This window comes from Asterias amurensis, chromosome 4 (assembly GCF_032118995.1).
Source record: "Asterias amurensis chromosome 4, ASM3211899v1".
Taxonomy (NCBI): Eukaryota; Metazoa; Echinodermata; class Asteroidea; order Forcipulatida; family Asteriidae; genus Asterias; species Asterias amurensis.
The window spans coordinates 9,327,706-9,346,538 of NC_092651.1; the positions used below are offsets into that span (position 1 = coordinate 9,327,706).

Here is an 18,833-nt window from a genome sequence, read left to right on the forward strand (position 1 = left end):
GAATGATGTGTCTACGACAAGCATCCTGAGAATTGTTTTACATGTTGTCGTTTTTTTAGATTTGGGATATTATGTCTGGCAAGTCTAGTTATGGCCCTCCCTTTTCACAGGGACTTGTAATTGTTGCCTTACCCACGACACCCACAGCAATTGCCCTGGTGCCCTATGCTTTTGCTGCTATGGTGCCCTCTACAAATTGTCATAGAAGTGCCCTTTCGTAACCTTTCATGCATCGTTAATTTTAGTGATAAATTCATCATCAGACACATTTATTGAATGTTAAATGTTTCTTGCAAATGGCGACCCCCCTCAAAAAAATAGGTCACATTTTTAGCATGCTCAAGAGTACTTCCTCTTTCTCATACTGAAAACTGTGTGGCCGTGTGATCAGCATTTTTCCATTTACAACTATTTGTCAATCTACATTGTAGGAGATTAATCCGGTCGCTGGTGACTGGTCGGTTCGTGAAAGGAAAATCTGCCTCAGTGCCCTTAGATGATTGAGGTACTTGAGGTCGATTTCACAAAGATGGTCCTAACTTAGGACCCTAACTTAGAACTAGTCCTAGGACTCTTAGGGAGTTACTCATCCTAACTCAAGATACATGTAAGGCTAATCTAAACTTGTTGGTGAAATCTATCTTTGGCCTGTTTACGTGTGTCACCCTGAACAACGTCCCTATTAAAATAAAATAAACACTCTTTCTATGTCGTTTTTTAATTTGTACAACACTCTTTCGAAAGTCAATTTTGCAAGCATTGTTTGTCCCTTTAATTTTTCCCTGTACACCCTATCGTAGCATCACGGTATGGATTTTATGCATGACAAGCCAATTATCCTGTTCAATAGGATCTTTGGCTAATGATTACGGTCACGATAACCAAATAGCAGACATAAAAAAAAACGTCTGTCGTTGAAATGAAGATGCTGTGCCACAGTGACAAGCAATGAAATTGCTGATGACATTTACTCTAGGATTATGTTTACTGTACATTCTGGCGAGTGTCAAGCTGAGCTGCTTTTGAAGGACGTTCGTTGGGATGACTTGAAATAGTCTGTCGGCGGGCAGTGTGTGCATATCATTAGGCACGCTAAGCTAGAATTGTTCACAGTGTAGTACAATATTGCTGAATATATTTCCACGCTTCTTAAACGTGTTCAAATACTACTTTGCCCGAAGGGCTTTTTTTTCTCTCTTATAAGTACTTTAATTGGATTGTCTCGCTTGTGAGAACAGATGATGGCCTGTTTGTAATTGAATAATTAATGCTTGGTTTTATCTACGATGGAGCTGACCTAGTTTTTAAGAGGAACCTTTTTAAAGCTTGATTTGTAGACGGCAAATGGAAGCAAGTGACTGTGGTGAGTACACTGTACATGTATCATAAATAAGCAACATGGAATAATATGTACTCCCCAGGGAGCTGAGATGGTTTAGACTTTAAAAAAAAGGGCCTAATATGACCTAGGGTACTGTCGAAAGCGCAATGATCCTTTCTTTGGTGTTACACTGTATACGGAGACTGTATTCTGGAAGAGCCGTTATTTCATTATTTGTTGTGAACATGTTCGTGCATGAGACCATGGTGTTAGATTCTACATAACCTCCGAGAGACGCAGTGCTCTAGTGATTCTGATCAGCAGAGTGTGGGTTTGAGTCCCGGTTGTGACACCTATCCTTTGCGTGACACTTAACTGTTGCTGAGGCTATGCATGGGATTCAATGCTATTGCACTGAAAAGAACTCAGTATACTTAACATATAGAAAAGGGGCCTGCTCGGTGTCCTTGTTTGTTTTGCTGCATATTGTGTTGTCATATTTGATCTAAAATACCTAGTTTAATTGAGGCATTATTTTGAGTATAGATTATATTATGCAGCCATTCAATATTTTAAAATCTAAATTTGGGGTACATGTAGGTTGGTGGGTCAAAATAATTTACCTTTTTTTATATATTTTAAAAAAACTTTGACTATTCTGAATGTCACCTAAGGCAAGGTTCCATGTCACAATACAATGGGAGTCGAGATAATTGACCCCTGGCACGCTTGTTAGACGTGGCGACTTTGCCACGCTCACCATTTTGGTGGGCAATAGGTTTACATACGAGTACGTGTAAACCCAGCGTCGCCTGAAATGCACACTTCACTGAATAATGCAAGGTGACATTGCCCACCAAAGTGGCACATCCAAGATTATTCTGACGATGACATCAGGTGAATTGGGTCAAAAGTGGGGGTACCCCATACCGGTTCTTTTCTATATACCAATTGCGCTACCAATGTTAACATGGACCACATGACCTATATAATGGGTATAGAAAAACAAAGCTACACAGTTATAAAGACATGGGAAGACTCAAACCAAGGGACCATAATTGATTTATTTTGATAAATAACACTTTTAACCATGTTTTAACTAAAAACGAAGCCCTTTTTTAACCAAGGGACCACAATCGGCTGTTTTTTGATAAATAAGTTAACACTTTTAACTAAAAACGAAGCCCTTTTTTAAAAAGTTTAATGTTGTGACATTGATTTAAATCACATTTGCTGTTTGATACATAATTTCCAGTATTCAACTACAAAAGAGGTTTCTTTTGAGAGTATGGTGAGACTACTTTGCATTACAAAAAAGATTTCTTTTGAGGGTATGGTTAGACTACTTTGCGCTGTGCACTGCGTAAAGTTGGGCTGTGATAAGGGAGTTCGCAAAGTTGTCCGACTCATAGCTGACAGCTACCCTTTCTAATCAAATAAGTTTAGGGTGTAAATCCGTAGCAGTTCCTTGCTCTATGGTAGAACCATGGGCTTGGCACACTTTCCGTGCTCAAACACATGACATCTTGTGAACATTCTCGCGGAATTTCCTTTGGTGGAACTGTGTTGACCAACTACTGGCATTGTTCGGACACCGGTAAAGTCTCATGTTACAACCTCCGGAACATTCTTTAGTTATTATTTCGAGAATTGAGTATTTATTGAACAAAAAATTGCAACAGTAATCATGTCTTTTTAACGCGCGTTTATATGCAGTACGCCGTGTTCTGTTTTAATTTAATACCCACTAGGTCACATGACACACGGAGCACAATCGGTCTGTATTTCTTATCGCTTAGATATAATAAAATAATAATAAAAACAGCATTTATAAAGCGCCATATATCCAAAAAATTGCTCAAAGGCGCTGATGGTAAAAGACGAGTGAGTTGGGACGGACTGCTACATGTTTCATCTCGAAAGTCTCCCATTACCGTGGTGATACATCATCTGCTTGATGATTAGTTGTTTTATGTGTTATAGGCTCAATACATGTAGTAACTCATCTCTGAGCAAACAAATTTTACAGCTCTTTGAAATCAATCCCAGTGCTCAGTCATTGATGTCAGCTACAGTGTAATAACGACTAACTCTTGGACCTTGACATGTAAGACGCCAGCCATCCAATTCATGAAAGTTAATACTGTGATTGTTTTAACAAATGTTCAAATCTATAACTGTGTGCGTTAAAGGCACTGGACACTATTGGTTATTACTAAAAAATAATTGTTAGGTTCAAAACTTGTATGTTAACAAAACTTACTTGGTCATTCAATATTTCAACTATTACCTTTTTACAGCCAAATAGGCATCGAAGATACGGGTTAATAACCATTTTACTCTCAAAATTTGCATTTTATAATAAATACCTCAAGTAAAAAATGCACCCGGCTGCGCGGCTTTATCAGCCGAGAGTAAAAAACGGCTTATCTATTATAATGACTCATTGACGCCAGTGACGATTTTCCCCTAATTGGATTTGAACACTGTTCTCCAGCTTTGGCAAACTGAGGCCGCTATTTTCCACATCAAATAGCCGCCAATGACGTCACGATTCCTTTGTCGCACGGGTTTGTTTGGCCCCCGCGTTTTTCAGAAATTTGGCTTGGAGCGTTCTGGAGAAAACCCCATTTTTACCATGTTTTAACGCGAGGTAAGAGACTCGTTATATTTTTTTATGTTTCCTATGGACTGCAGCTATTAGAAAACTGTATATATTTGAGATCAACCTTTGTTGGCTGTTTAAAAACTTACTTGGTTATAAAACTTACTTGGTAATTCCTAGCTCCACGGTAATAAGCCATGGAAAGCTGCTGATAAAACATGAGAAACTGATCTCAGAAGTAATGTAGTTTTTTTATTAACTTTGATAGTTTGGGACAAATGCCTGCAGGCGTGCCTGCAGGCGTGAACACCACATTGTAATGAATTATGTTAAATTGAACTGATCTGCTTACATTTCATTTTAAAATCTACTCTATCAATGCAAAGTTTGTTGGTTCAAATCTCACTCGAGAAATTTGCCTACAGACTCTTTTGCTCAGATTCTAACTCAAGAAAGTATTGAGTATACAGTGCTTAATACACATTTGTGTAACGTCAACTCACATTTTCAGAGAAATTACATGTTTTACATCATTTTAAAAATATATAAACAGTGAAAAAGAAAAAAATGCTCACACAAAATGTATCTTTGCGTCTCACTTGACCAAAAGTAAACTCATCTTTAATGCAAACTTAATTTTCCATGAATATTTTAAAATGGACTTTTGTGCAATTTCGGAGAATAATACAAAGCAGTGCAATAACTTTCAGTTTTCCTAAGGGATTAAATGTAATTTCAACTCAATGTGTGTGCTTTACATGTAGTGTGTTCAATAGCGTTTAAAGGCAGTGGACACTTTTGGTAATTACTCAAAATAATTATTAGCATATAACACCTTTCTTGGTGACGAGTAATGGGGAGAGGTTGATGGTATTATAAAACATTGTGAGAAACGGCTCCCTCTGAAGTGCCATAGTTTTTTAGAAAGAAGTAATTTTCCACGAATTTGATTTCGAGACCTCAGATTTAGAATTTGAGGTCTCAAAATCAACCATCTAAACACACACAATGTCGAGTGACAAGGCTGTTTTTTTTCTTTCATTATTATCTCGCAAGTTTGATGACCGATTGAGCTCAAATTTTCACAGGTTTGTTATTTTATGCAGATGTTGAAATACACCACTTGTGAAAGCTAGTCTTTGACAACTACCAATAGTGTCCACTGCCTTTAAACTGCAAAGTTTTATCACAATGATTACCTAGTACCTTGGAAGCTTGATTGTTGTTTTAATTCTTTATTTTATGTAGACATATAATTGTCTGCTTTTAGTATTGCTTTGTGTACCATACCAGGCCTGTATGCTTCGTTTTTGAAAGGGCAAGGGCACCAAGGCATTTTCTTCTTGGTAAAGGGCACCCTATGAGGAAATTGCAAATTTGTACTGGAGCATTTCAAGGACACCAAGGCAATGACCAGGGGACACGGAGGCAATCGCCTTCGTTGCCTCCGTGAAGTATCAGGCCTGCCATACTATGTTAAATTTATATTAATTTTATTGTGTACCCCAGATGTGGGGCAACAGATCTACGGATCATTGAACATGTATACAATTTGCTTTTGTTGTCCCTTGCCCATCTCGAGGTATATTGTCAATGTGTTTTGTTTTGTACTGTTTGGGCAAATGAAATAATAATAATAATATTAATAATAATGTAATAAACTAGATAAAGTTTCGTTAAAATTTTGGTGGATCGAAACTGATATTTTTTCCCATATCTATATTACTTTGAAGTTGAAATGATTCTCAAAATTAAAATGCTTTGCACTATCAAGCTGCTATGTACAGTACTTCTCCATAGTCCTTTGATGTTCTAATATCCAAGTACGATTTTATTGCCCTTAATTTGGCTGGTTATCAAACGTATACCTTCTCTGTATAAGTGCCATAATTATACACTGTTCGTGTACGAGGTTATTTGAGTGTTTTCACACTTAAAAGCTGGCCCAAAAAAATTATTATTTTTTCTACAGGTATGGTGAGCTTTGTTTGAAATTATGACCCAATTAAATATTGTAAATACATGAATATGTAGCACCTTGTAATGGTCTACTGGGTTCTGTTGTGTGAAATACACAAGGTGTAGGACATCTATGGCTGTGTGTACACGTCCTATTTGAAGGTTAAAGCAATTTGGTTTGAAGTGTTTTGCGAAGAAGGTAGGGTCGTATGATGCGGTACCCGCTGCCAAAACATATGATTTGAACTGCCTCTAGCTACCGGGCATCCTCGGTAGTCTAGTTGGTAAGACAACTGCTCTAGAATGGCAAGGGTCGTGGGTTCGAATCACACCGGTGTGATAACCACGACCCGTGCGATATGCTTGAGAATTTTTTTCACAGGACTCTAGAAAGCACTGAGTATACAGTGCTAACACACATCAGTGTATGGGTAATAACCAAAAGGGAAGTGCCAATAAACTAAGATGAATTAGCATGTTTTCTTTTTCAAATAATTTATTTAAGTTAATTTAATTTACCTTATTTATTATTTTATTTAATTCTGTATTTATTTCCCTTATTTCTTGCTTTTTTATAATTGTTTTTTTCCCCGTTAATATTCTGTCTTTTGCTATTGTAACTTGTTTGTTGTTCTTTGTATTGGTCGAATAAATAATAATAATAATAATAATAACAATGAAACAGCGCAAAGCGCAAACTAGTTGTACACAATGTATGCTGGTTTAGGGGCCATTTATTTGCTAGTTGACGCGGTCCTTTATCACACAATAATATATCCCCACAGGATCGGGTTTGACCAATCAGAGTCTCAAAACTGCAAGGTTTTGTTTTATTTTATTATTATTATTATTCAATGGTTTATTAAAAGTCTATTCAATTCGCTGCCAGCAGCAGAATTACATGAACAGTTACATAGTTTTGTTTTTGTTAATGCTCTTGACTTGTTGTTTGGTTTTACAGGTGACGGGACAGACCTGACCGATGGGATTAATCTAGCGCCCCTTCCTCCGGCCGAGCCAGAGACGAGGATCATCTACCTTAATCAGTCGCAGGCAACAAAGTTTTGCAACAATGAAGTCAAGTAAGTGGGTTTTCTGAAGGAACCTTGGCCGTATTTCATAGAGCTGCTTATTAAGAGTACAAAAGATGCTAAGCAAACCTAAAAGATTTTTCCATAATAAGGCTACCAGCCAAACTACATGCACATTCTGTACCATGTCACTAAAATTTTGTGCCTGGTATCCTGCTCGTTTCTGCTTGAAAGAGCCTTGCAAGTTCATATCAAATTTATCAAAATAATCACAATGATCTGATGGGTGTTTAAATGCCATATCCTTGACTTTGACTGAATTTTTGACAGAAATATTTCTCTGGAGGATTAGTTATGGTTTGAACTTTATAATCAGTGTTATTTTAGATTGAACTTAAACCAATTCCTTTTTTGTATAGACCGATCCAGTAGGCTTCGCCCACGATGCACGTGTGAGCACAGGGGTCGAAATTGCCACTAGCCCGCTAGCCCGGGACTACCAGATTTACAGCCGGGCTACTCATTTTTCCAGTTTGATAGCCCGACGGGCTAGTGGAAAAATAATGCAAAAATCATCATCACAAACAATAAAGAACTATATTATTGGTGTATTGTAAAGTTTGAGCCGTGACGCGAGACATAATGTGTCTTTCGGGCTACCAAATTCTAATCAGGGCCACTAAAAATTATTGGTCACTAGCCCTGCTGACTACCATGGAAATACACTTAATTTCGACCCCTGGAGCAAGAACACGTGGGGCTCTCCAATTCCTTTCTGCACAACTCTGCCGGGTGCGCCAAGCATGTATGTGCACGCATGTCGGACCTTAGTGTCGAACCTCTCGTTGCATTGTGATTGGTCAATACGCAATGGGGCAGAGCTTACTGGATCGGTCTATTACTAACACTGTTCTTTGTGTTTGATTTCTGAGGTTATGTTTTTGCTCTGTATTTTTTTATTTTTGCTTTCCACTTTCACCAGCACTGGCAAGTATTCCCTTGTCACATTCTTGCCCAAGTTCTTGTTTGAACAATTCCGACGCTATGCCAACGTCTTCTTTCTGTTCATCGCCCTGCTTCAGGTAAGCCATCTTAAGATACCAATTATTAGCATCTTATGAATTTTTTTTTTTTCACTTCGCATCAGTATTTGAATCAAGTTTCCGTGCCCACCCGTTGTATTTATGTCTAGGTGTAATCGTAGTGGCAGCGAGTCAGCAAACACTTTTGATGCAGAAGCAGAACAGTTGTGTAGAGTCTTAAATTTGCTAAATTGCTTGATTTTTGAGGGAGATAGTGTCCCACTTGATGAATTTTTTAGATCGGGGTGATCAGCAGTTCGTAGAGCTGTGTGGGCGGAGTGTTAGTCACATTTTGTATTTTAGAAGACATGTTTATTTTTCCAGAAATAAAGTGTGAATGTTATAAAGGACATGTAAGCACGATTTAGAGGATTCCTAGATTTCAGATTTTTTTTCTTCAAATGTAACTGTACTTGAAAAAACACCTTGTGTCCCCATGCTATTTTGTACTAAAAAACACTGGCCTAGTTACCTCCATTCCATGGTACATGTTTTCATACATACATTTGTACAGGGTACATGTACATGTGTAACTCTACATTAAAAAATAAACCACTTAAGCCCAGTTCGCACTTCCTACGAATTTGAAACGTTGTTGACGTCACAAAACTCGTAACAAATATTCGCAGCAGTTCAGCTCTGCTCAACTCACTGCAAAAAGATAGTTGTGACGTCAAATTAAAGTAAGAGTCGCTTTGCATTCGCCGGAAGTATGAACTGGGCTTTAGTCATCAAACCTGACATTTTCACCACAGACCATTAACACTGTACAACTTTCAAGGTTTCTAGTCCCTGCATTTGTCATGTTTTGAAAAACCTTGCAGCAACATTCAATTGAATTGTAAAGGGTGCGGCTGTACTGGATACATACATGTAATAACCAGACAATTATTAGGTACATTGTACATTATGACATTTTTATGAATCAAATTTTAATTTTAGCCAAGTATGTGGCATGATCTTTAAGTATTTCCATACCAGAAAATCAATATGGAGGTGCTAGGGACTAGGCTGTTTGGCTAGTTGCCTCAATCCTACAGTATCTATCATGTGTACATGTATATGTTTTGCTGATACTGTAGCTTAAAATAGTACATTATGCAAAGTTAGACTAGCGCAATACACAGAAGTAATTTTCCTCGAATTTGCTTTCGAGACCTCAGATTTAGAATTTGAGGTCTCGAAATCAAGCATCTGAAAGCGCACAACTTCTTCTGACAAGGGTGTTTTTTCTTTTATAGTTATCTCGCAACTTTGACGACCATTTGAGAAATTTTCACAGGTTTGTTTTGTTCAGATACACCAAGTGAGAAAACTGGTCTTTGACAATTACCAATAGTGTCCACTGTCTTTAACACTTTGATGACCAGTGCTCTTTCTGTCTGAGGCACTAGACCCCTCAATCTGATGACACTCTATAAGTCATCCAGTTCAGCCATTGGTCCAACAAACTAAACCAATGCCACTCAGTCTGAAGCCTGATCATCTGACGTCACACTTCAAGGCTCATGTACTATGCCAGAGAGTGGCCTCTAGCGTATGTCAATCCCAGTCCATAATTACCCTTCACCTACATTCATTTCACATGGAGATACGCAGTCAAATCCTATACCAACATTACATGCAAGTACATGTACATGTACTGTACATGCAGATGACCGTAAGCTTTCCTTCTTTGTTTCGATTGGTCCGAGGTGATGTTTGTCAGCTCGGACCAATCAAAGCATAGATATGTAAAGCTTACATCACTGCATATAATATCCAGTGACAGCATTGTATCCAATGTGATCACTGGTTCTTAAAAGCAAGAAACTGTCTTTATCCTTGCGGATAAAGACAGGGGGCCAGTCTACTAAATCTAAACCCAAAATTATAGATCGCTGAGGCACAGTATCATATGGAACAAGAGCTTTATATACCTGAAACACAACATGTACACGCGTTGAATATTAAACACACATTGGAGTTTGTGTTTATTGAACGCTACGCGATGCTGTTTTTTCAACTTACAAAATGGCCGCACAAACACACGCTAAGCAATGCCTGTTTTGTCAACTTAGAAAATGACCGCTTGCGTGCATGTCGGGTCGCGTATAATAGGCCAGTGCGCCCTCTAGTTCTTATGTATAACTCTATGATTGTACATGACCTCATTGATCGCCATTTTTGATGACAAACAATGGAATCATGCACGCCTATGCATAGCCTTTCATGCGTGCACTTTTCATCAACAAAGAGTTGCTTACTGAAATGGCGGCCACCACACATTTTATATATTTTAGTCCGAGTACTCAATCTTGCGCCTCTGCACTCTAGTCTTTGGTCTAGATCAATTTGTATGTATTATAAGTTATCATACAAGCGCGAGTGGAATGTGAAAAAAATATAGCACTTCTGCGTCCCATATCCAAAGAGGCCGTGCAATATAGGTTTTTATCACCACTCCATTCTGCCAATCTGATTGGAGGATTACCGCGTACTTGAAGATAAAGATAATTATTCATACCCATTGATGAAATCATCCATAGCCATCTTGTTTTTTTTTACATCCCGACCACAGCAAATTCCAGGTGTGTCGCCCACTGGCAAATTCACCACCATGTTCCCACTCCTGTTCATCCTGTTTGTGTCGGCAATCAAAGAGATCATTGAGGACTTTGTAAGTAAAGAAACGAACATCCAAATAGAGGGAAGGTACAAGGTCCGTTTCCAAAAGCATTTCATCATTATTTATGGTCTGCAGTATCGCAAAATAATGGTAGTCAATAATCTGACCTGTGTAAATGAAGTGCTTTTTCACGGCTGTAGCACGTTACCTTTCGGTCATTGGCCAGTGGTTAACCAATGGTCAACTCACTCCATGAATGAACCAAAACAGTTGTTGGTTTAGATGGCGAAAAACCCATGGTTGTTGATGACCAGTTGTTTTAAAGATTACTTCTTGCAATTAAAACTGTTGCAAGGGAATGTATTGACCAACGTTTTATGATGGTTTCCTCAAAAAGGAAAATAATCAGATAAATTTTTCCATTTAACTAATTTTGAAATCGATTTTCGTTACCTACGTTGTACCTTCTCTTCATTTAAATAAAAGTAACTCATCCTTCACTTGCCACCCCCTCCCTATTCCATCTTTAACCAATGGAGTCACCCAAGTTAACCCATCATAAGGTTTGACAGATGGAGCCTAGGGTTATTCCACTAAGCCATAGGTAGGATCTGTCTCCCAAATCTGCATGTTGCATGCACACCTTCCTTTTCTTTTCCCCCTGTCTCTCTGTAGCAAATCCCGGGCGTCTCCCCTAATGGCAATTTGACAACGGTTATTCCCTTACTATTTATTCTTTCTGTTGCCGGTGTCAAAGAAGTTGTGGAAGATATGGTGAGTTAAAAGAAAAAAATACATTTCATGAGGGAGAATTTGAAGACCTTAAAAAAAGGCTTAGATCTCATAGAAACTTTCTTATTTATTTATTTTATTTATTTTGATTATTTCCCAGGCAAACAGACAAAGAATATGCAAACAAAATATGAATACACAGAGAACAAGCCTGCGGATAACCAAAAAGCGAAAATAATCACTATCTAAAGGCGATCCAGACAATCAAAATAAAAAATAATAATAACAAAGGCACAAAAGGGCACAACGACAAAAACGTCTTAAAAATTTGATATTAAATACCATATCAAATAGAAATAGATATAAATTATATAAAATGTATGCATAATTAGCAATTTATGTTTTAGATGTTTTAACATCTAAAACAATAATGTCTGGTACAGTGACTTTCTTGATTACAAGTTACAGCTTAAGTTTGAATTCCTCTTACTAAAAACATTTTATATGTCACATGGTTCGTGCTCGCTCATGACAGGAATAACACATGTTTGGGCTGAATTACATAAATTAGACACAAATATTCAACTTCTGCTCTTAATTATTCATTTGTTATTATTAATGAGCACGACTTGCAATAAAATCATCACTTGTTACAAGCTGACTCTTATGGACTGTGGGCGGTCGGGTTGGCATAGTGGCCTTCCACCTCTGAGAACCGATTCGAATCCTGCTTAAGGCAATATGGGATAGCTCTCTGAGATTTTCCTCCCACATCTAAAACTGAAATTCCTTCTTTGTCTTCTCTCCATGGGGTTCCTATCCTGGCTAAAGGCCCGGTCACACAGGCCCCGATAACAAGAACGAAAACGAAAACGATAAAAATACACGCTCGTGATTGGTTGAATTGCTCCACGCAGAATATGCCCAAGCTCATTCAACCAATCGAGGGCGTGCATTTTTATCGTTATTGTTTTCGTTCTCGTTATCGGGGCCTGTGTGATCGGGCCTTAGCAGTAATTAAATGTACTTATCTGAGAGTCCTTAGCTTCACAACCATAATTAATAAATTAATTTGAATGACTGCATTATTTATAACATTCATACATGTTTTTTCCCTATTATAGGCTTTAAAATTTCTTTGCAAAAGTTAGTTAATGGCCTGACGTTTCAACCCTAGCAGAGTCTTTCTTGAAGGCTCAAGTTGAAGAAAGAAAAAAACTATGAAAAATTCCATATATCAATGCTGTGCTGTTCAAATTGAGTAGCCATATTTGCTGTTTTCAAAAATCTTGTTAATCAACAAAGCACACCTGTTGGTCTTGCTTTTTGTTCTTTTTTCTTCTTCAAAGTTTTGTAAAATCGTTTGAACCAAATTTTTGTTGCAGAAACGGCACAGGGCAGACGATGAGGTGAACAATCGTAAAATATTAGGTGAGTTGTGTTTGGTTTTTCAGTGGTCTTTCAAATTTTAACATATGATACAGTTCTTAAACTTGATTTATTTACTTATACAAATTATCTTGAGGGCATTTTGATAGTGACATGCAGTAACTTTGTTGAAACTGTAATACCTTAATATGTTGTGGTTCATTACTGCCAATAACTTTCAACATTAAAAATGGTAGGGTTTTACATTGGTAATGCCCCCGATAGACCGTCACCGTTCAAATACTTGCCCTACAACATGGTGTCTGTGAGCATGTCTGTGAGCGTGTACGCGTACGTGTGCGTGCCTGTGCTGTAGAAATCAAACCGGGAGTGCTGCGTGCTTCATTGACGTTCGCGTGTGGACGTACATACGCTTTGCCGTACAAGATGGCGACTTTAATAATCATAGCAAAGAAAGGTTTATTCAATATGGTCTGTAAGCGCTTGTGTATTGTGTATATTTTACCCAGATTGATGCTTTGGATGAAAATGTTGACAGTTTGTCACTGTTTTCTCAACAAGTAGACACTGCTACAATTTGATTTACACTAACTCTTTGTTACAACACTGGAATAAATTTCATACCGCTTCGGTCTTCATCAGAAGTGTCGGTCGAAAATTTCAGGTATGAAATTTATTTCCAGTGTTGTGATCAAGAGTTAAATCAAATTGTATCTAAATACCAACACAGATGAACTTTTACGCTGACAAAATAATTTTGCCTTAAAGTTAGTGTTTTTGGTGGCAAAAACTGAATGATGTCCACCCTTTTATCGTTCAAATATCTGATCTATAAGATGGCATCGGTGCGCGTGTTCGTGCGTGTGTGCGTGCATGTGCCATAGAAAACAAACCGGGAATGTTGCGTGCTGCGTGCTTCTAATGCGCATATGGTTTGCCCTACAAGATGGCGGCTTTTCATAGCAAAAAGGGGTTATTCAATACCGTCCATACAATCAAACTAAACATGTGAAAATTTTATTATAAAAGGTGCTTGCACTTTTGAGTGTACCATGGAAATCCCGTTGGAATATATCCCCACAGGAAGAATAATTCTAATGGACAATTCTCAGTTTAACTTTTCTTTTGGGGTCATAACAACTTATATCATTTTCCACTAACACATTAATACTTGTAAGTGAATTTCTCAAAATGCTTTACACTATGGAAAGCTGCCTGTAGGCTTCTAACCAAAAGTGGTTATTGCCCCTAGTTTTGAGAGTGATAAACAAATGTGTATACCTTCCCTTTAAACCAATAAAATTATTTAGAAACTTACCAATATACATGATATACATTGAACATTTTCCTTTATATATTGACACATTTCCTTTAAACCCGTTGGAGTAGAGGGGAAAAGTGCAGAATGCATGACCTTTTTAACTGTGGCAATTCAGACATCCCCAATTGATTTCCGATTAAGTGGGTCCTGCAGGGAGATAGGCATGCTGATTTTACATGACATACATGTAGTGTAGGTGTGAGGAACATGCTCTGTCTTTGAATTTAACGAAACACGGGCTTATAGACCTTTCTATTGCAAAATTACAGCCTGGGGTTTTGCCAACCAAAGTCTGGAAAACTATGGAAAGCCATGCAAAGCATAAAAAACCGGGTACATCAGTTTGTAACAAGGTTACACAAATATTAAAATATAGTGTTGAGTCTAGTTCACTCATACTTACCTGTAGAGCACAATACTATTTTTGCATATCTCCCTATATTGGCGCCCCATCTTCCTCTTTTCTCTTAGCAGCAGGGCCCAATTTCATGGCTCTGCTTACCGCTGAATTCTGCGTTTACGATCGCGATTCCCCGCTTACATGCAAGCGCCGAATTTCTGCGCTAGCCCAGTACGCGTAGAATGCCTAGGAAAGTGAAGTACGCACGCGCAGAAGCCCAAATTCGCAGCTAACCTGTGAAATACGCTTGCCGTAAGCCCAGAATTCCCTGCTTCCGTAAGCGCCGATTCTGTGCTTACGGTGAGCAGAGCCATTAAATTGGGCCCAGGTCGGTAAGGTGTGTTTTTGATAGCAAAGCAACAACAGACTGTTAAGGGGTTAACCCTGTTTCAGCCAAAGGAGTAGGAGGCAAGTTGTCCGAGCTGACAGTTGAATTGGGTTGATGGCCCAAATTAGTAATAGTGTAGCCCTCACCTTGAAGTGGTCGCTTGGCCTTGTCATGATATTTTTAGGCCACTTCTCACTAAAAAAAACCAGAATAATCTGTGTGTGTGGTAGATGATACAGTGTTTACAATATTGAAGACAAATATGTTGGTTGGATAGTTCATGTACAAACAGACATTGGGGTGAGGTTATTGGACATACATGTACCTGGGCCAAATTTCATAGAGCTGCTTAAAGGCAGTGATGGACACTATTGGTAATTTCTCAAAATAATTGTTGGCATAAAAACTTTCTTGGTAACAAGCAATGGAGGGCTGTTGATAGTATAAAACATTGTAAGAAGGTTCCCTCTGAAGTAATGTAGTTTTCGAGAAAGAAGTAATTTTCCACGAATAGAATTTGAGGTCTTGAAATCAAGCATCTGAAAGCACACAACTTCATGTGACAAGGTTTTTGTTCCCTTCCAATTGAGCTTAAATTTTCAAGGGTTTGTTATTTTGTTATTTTGTGCATATGTTGAGATACACCAAGTGAGAAGACTGGCCTTTGACAATTACCAAAGGTGTCCAGTGCCTTTAAGCACATAAAAATATTGATAACCAGATTAAGGTTAGAATTAGTTTTTACCCTCAGATCGATGTGTATGAAGCACTTAACACTCAGTACTTTCCCCAAGTTCTGTGAAAAATATCCACAGCAAATCACTCCGACGGGATACTTTGTTTCTTACACCCTTCAGAATAAGGTTACCAACCAAAACACCATTTCACATAGGCAATTTGTAACTGGTTCCTTGCTAAACATTCAGCAGAACTTGTGTTTAATATTAGTTTCTGCTTAATCAGCTCTATGAAATTGGGTCATGCTTGTGCACCATTAGCTGTTCATCTTCACTGCTCAGTTACTGCACTACATTATCTAGGCAATCAGAGCTATACATTGGGTAATACATTTACCATTGCTTGCTATACATGTAATGTACAATGTTATTACAGATACACATTGAAGCAGGTGTTCTTATTATGTAGCATCTTCTACATGCTCTAATACCCAGATTTGCGTGGTAATAACCAGATGAAATAAAAATGTTAGGGAACATTGTGTGTTAGTTTTACCTTAATATCGATCGACAATCACAAGCAATCTTCTATTTCTATTGAAAACCTCCCTTAAGGATAAAGCATCAAATTCAGGAGTAAATCTTGTTGATGCCTTTGGTGGATTTTCATAAATCTATGAGGTTAATATATTGGGGATTTTATGCACAGTAGGCTTTGAAGGCAGTGGACACTGTTGGTAATTACTCAAAATTATTATCAGCATAAAACCTTACTTGGTAACAAGAAATAAGGAAAGGTTGAGTATAAAACATTGTGAGAAACTGCTCCCTCTAAAGCAATGTAGTTTTCGAGAAATAAGTAATTTTCCACAATTTTTTTTTCGAGACCTCAGAATTAGATTTTGAGGTCTCGAAAACAAGCATCTGAAAGCACACAACTTCATGTGGCAAGGGTGTTTTTGCTTCCATTAATATCTCGCAACATCAACGACCAATTAAGCTAAAATTTTCGCAGGTTTGTTATTTTATGCATTTGTTGAGATACACCAAGTGAGAAGACTGGTCTTTGACAATTACCAATAGTGTGCAGTGTCTTTAAGAAAATGTTTAAACTGTTAAAATTCCATTGAGAGCCTTTCAGAAAAGTGTCACAAACAGTGGGTCATTCTGGGAGATATAATTTGTGTTTTGGCTGAAACTTTTAATAACGGTTTCTCGTAATAATAATAACTGGATTCTCATTAAGCAGCATATTGTTTGCCGCAGGCGCAATATTGTGAAATTCATGATGAAAGGATTGAAAGATTGTGTCACTGTTTGATTGTGTTACGTAAGTAAATTGTTTGTCGTTCATAGTCGCAAACGACACAAATGGTTCACCTGTTCACTAAGCAAATAGTGGCGCCCCTTTTTATAGTAGTCGTTATGGCATGATTAAAACAGTAGTTGCGACTAGACTAAGCAATCCATAGTCACTTGTTGCACTAGTCGCTAAGTCTTAATTCTCATATAGTGCACACATCCTATAGTAGCAGCTAGATCTCTGACAACATTTTTAGTCGCGTTCATCAGACATAAACGTACTTGGAACATTCATCAAATTGTTTGTTATCCTTTACAGTTCTACGTTGTGGCATCTGGATGAGAATACCATGGGTTGAGGTGAGTGTTACTTGTCACACCAAAATGCTAGACATGATAATTTTCCTACTTAAGTCTGATTTCTAATTTGTTTGCACTTGAAAAAAAAGGAAAATGATGATTAAAAAGAGCCTGCGATGTATACATGTGTACATGTATGTCAGCCGTTGTACTTCACTATTACTAACAGCCACAGTGCTTCTCAGCTAGTTAGTTTTTATGGTTGTTAATTTATTCAAATGAAACATAACTATGGTCAGCAGATAAACTTACTTTATTATTCAGAAAGGAAGTATTAAAGGAACACGCTGCCTTGGATCGGTCGAGTTGGTCTTTGAAATACGTTTGTAACCGTTTGTTATAAAATTCATATGGGTAGAAAGATGTTGTAAAAGTAGAATACAATGATCCACACAAACATGCCTAAAAATTGTATGGTTTTCCTTTTACCGACTATTACAGTCGGCCATTTATGGGAGTAAAATAAATGGCCGACCGTGTTAGTTCGCACAGCAAAAGGAAAACCACGCAATTTGGAGGCAAATTTGTGTGAATCATTGTAGTTTCCTTTTAAAACATATTTCCAACATGCATTTTATAACAAATGGTTTCAACCACTTTTTATAGACTAACTCGACCGATCCAAGGCATCGTGCTCCTTTAAGTTTTTATATCATATGGCTTCCTCTGTTTCTGTTGTAGTTAGCTGTTGGGGATATTGTGAAAGTCTCCAGAGAAGAATTCTTTCCTGCTGATCTAGTTCTACTAGCATCAAGGTAAGGCTCCTAAATGTAATTTACAATTGGTGTGCCGTAGCCGAGGGGTGTTGTTCACCGAGCCCAAGCTTTGGTGTTGTCAGCAGCAAAGTGTGGGTTTGAATCTTGTTTGTGACACTTGTGCCCTTAAAGGCAGTGGACACTATTGATAGTTACTCAAAATAATTATTAGCATAAAACCTTACTTGGTAATGAATAATGGTATGGGGAGCTGTTGATAGTATGAAACATTGCGAGAAACGGCCCCCTCTAAAGTAACATAGGTTTCGAGAAAGAAGCATTTTTCCACAAATTTGATTTTGAGACCTCGGATTTAGAATTTGAGGTCTCAAAATCAAGCATCTGAAAGCAAACAACTTCGTGTGACAAGGGTGTTTTTTCTTTATTATTATCTGGCAACTTCGATGATCGATTGAGTTTAAATTTTCACAGGTTTGTTATTTTATGCATATGTTGAGATAAAGCAAACGAAAAGACTGGTCTTTGACAATTACCAATAGTGTACCCGCTGCCAAAACATAGGATTCGAACTGCCTCTAGCTACCAGGCAAGCTCGGTTGTCTAGTTGGTAAGACACTGCTCTAAACATTGCAAGGGTCGAGGGTTCGAATCCCACTCGAGTTATATGCCTGTGATATTTTTTCACAGGACTCGGGGGGGGGGGGGGGGGGGAAGTACTGAGTATACAGTGCTAACACACATCGGTCTATGGGTAAAAACCAAAATTAGTATTGATTGTTGTTGTTGTTTACAGCGCACCACAGGCCATGTGTTACATAGAAACCGCCCAGCTTGATGGGGAGACTAACCTGAAGATACGGCAGGGTGTACCGCAAACGGCTCATCTAGTCTCCGATCAAGAACTCACGCAGATCAATGGCAGGATAGAATGTGATACTCCCAACAGGCATCTGTATGAGTTCACGGGAAATATCAGGGTTAAACAAGACCAGACAATGTAAG

General features: G+C 38.1%; 1 protein-coding gene across 6 annotated transcripts in view; it reads left to right on the plus strand.

Annotated features, from left to right (window-relative positions):
• Positions 1–18,833, plus strand: part of LOC139935790 (probable phospholipid-transporting ATPase IA) — a 54,996-nt gene that overhangs the window by 5,308 nt on the left and 30,855 nt on the right. For 4 of the 6 annotated variants that reach the window (XM_071930372.1, XM_071930373.1, XM_071930377.1 and 1 more), the window contains exons 2-8: positions 6,847–6,967; positions 7,899–7,998; positions 10,559–10,657; positions 12,724–12,769; positions 17,075–17,115; positions 17,797–17,870; positions 18,625–18,828. In XM_071930372.1, the coding sequence (XP_071786473.1) occupies positions 6,847–6,967; positions 7,899–7,998; positions 10,559–10,657; positions 12,724–12,769; positions 17,075–17,115; positions 17,797–17,870; positions 18,625–18,828 (685 nt within the window). Of the gene's footprint in view, positions 1–1,242; positions 1,364–6,846; positions 6,968–7,898; positions 7,999–10,558; positions 10,658–11,281; positions 11,381–12,723; positions 12,770–17,074; positions 17,116–17,796; positions 17,871–18,624; positions 18,829–18,833 lie in introns of those variants that run through there. The other 2 variants (XM_071930376.1, XM_071930374.1) reach the window with 2 other exon arrangements.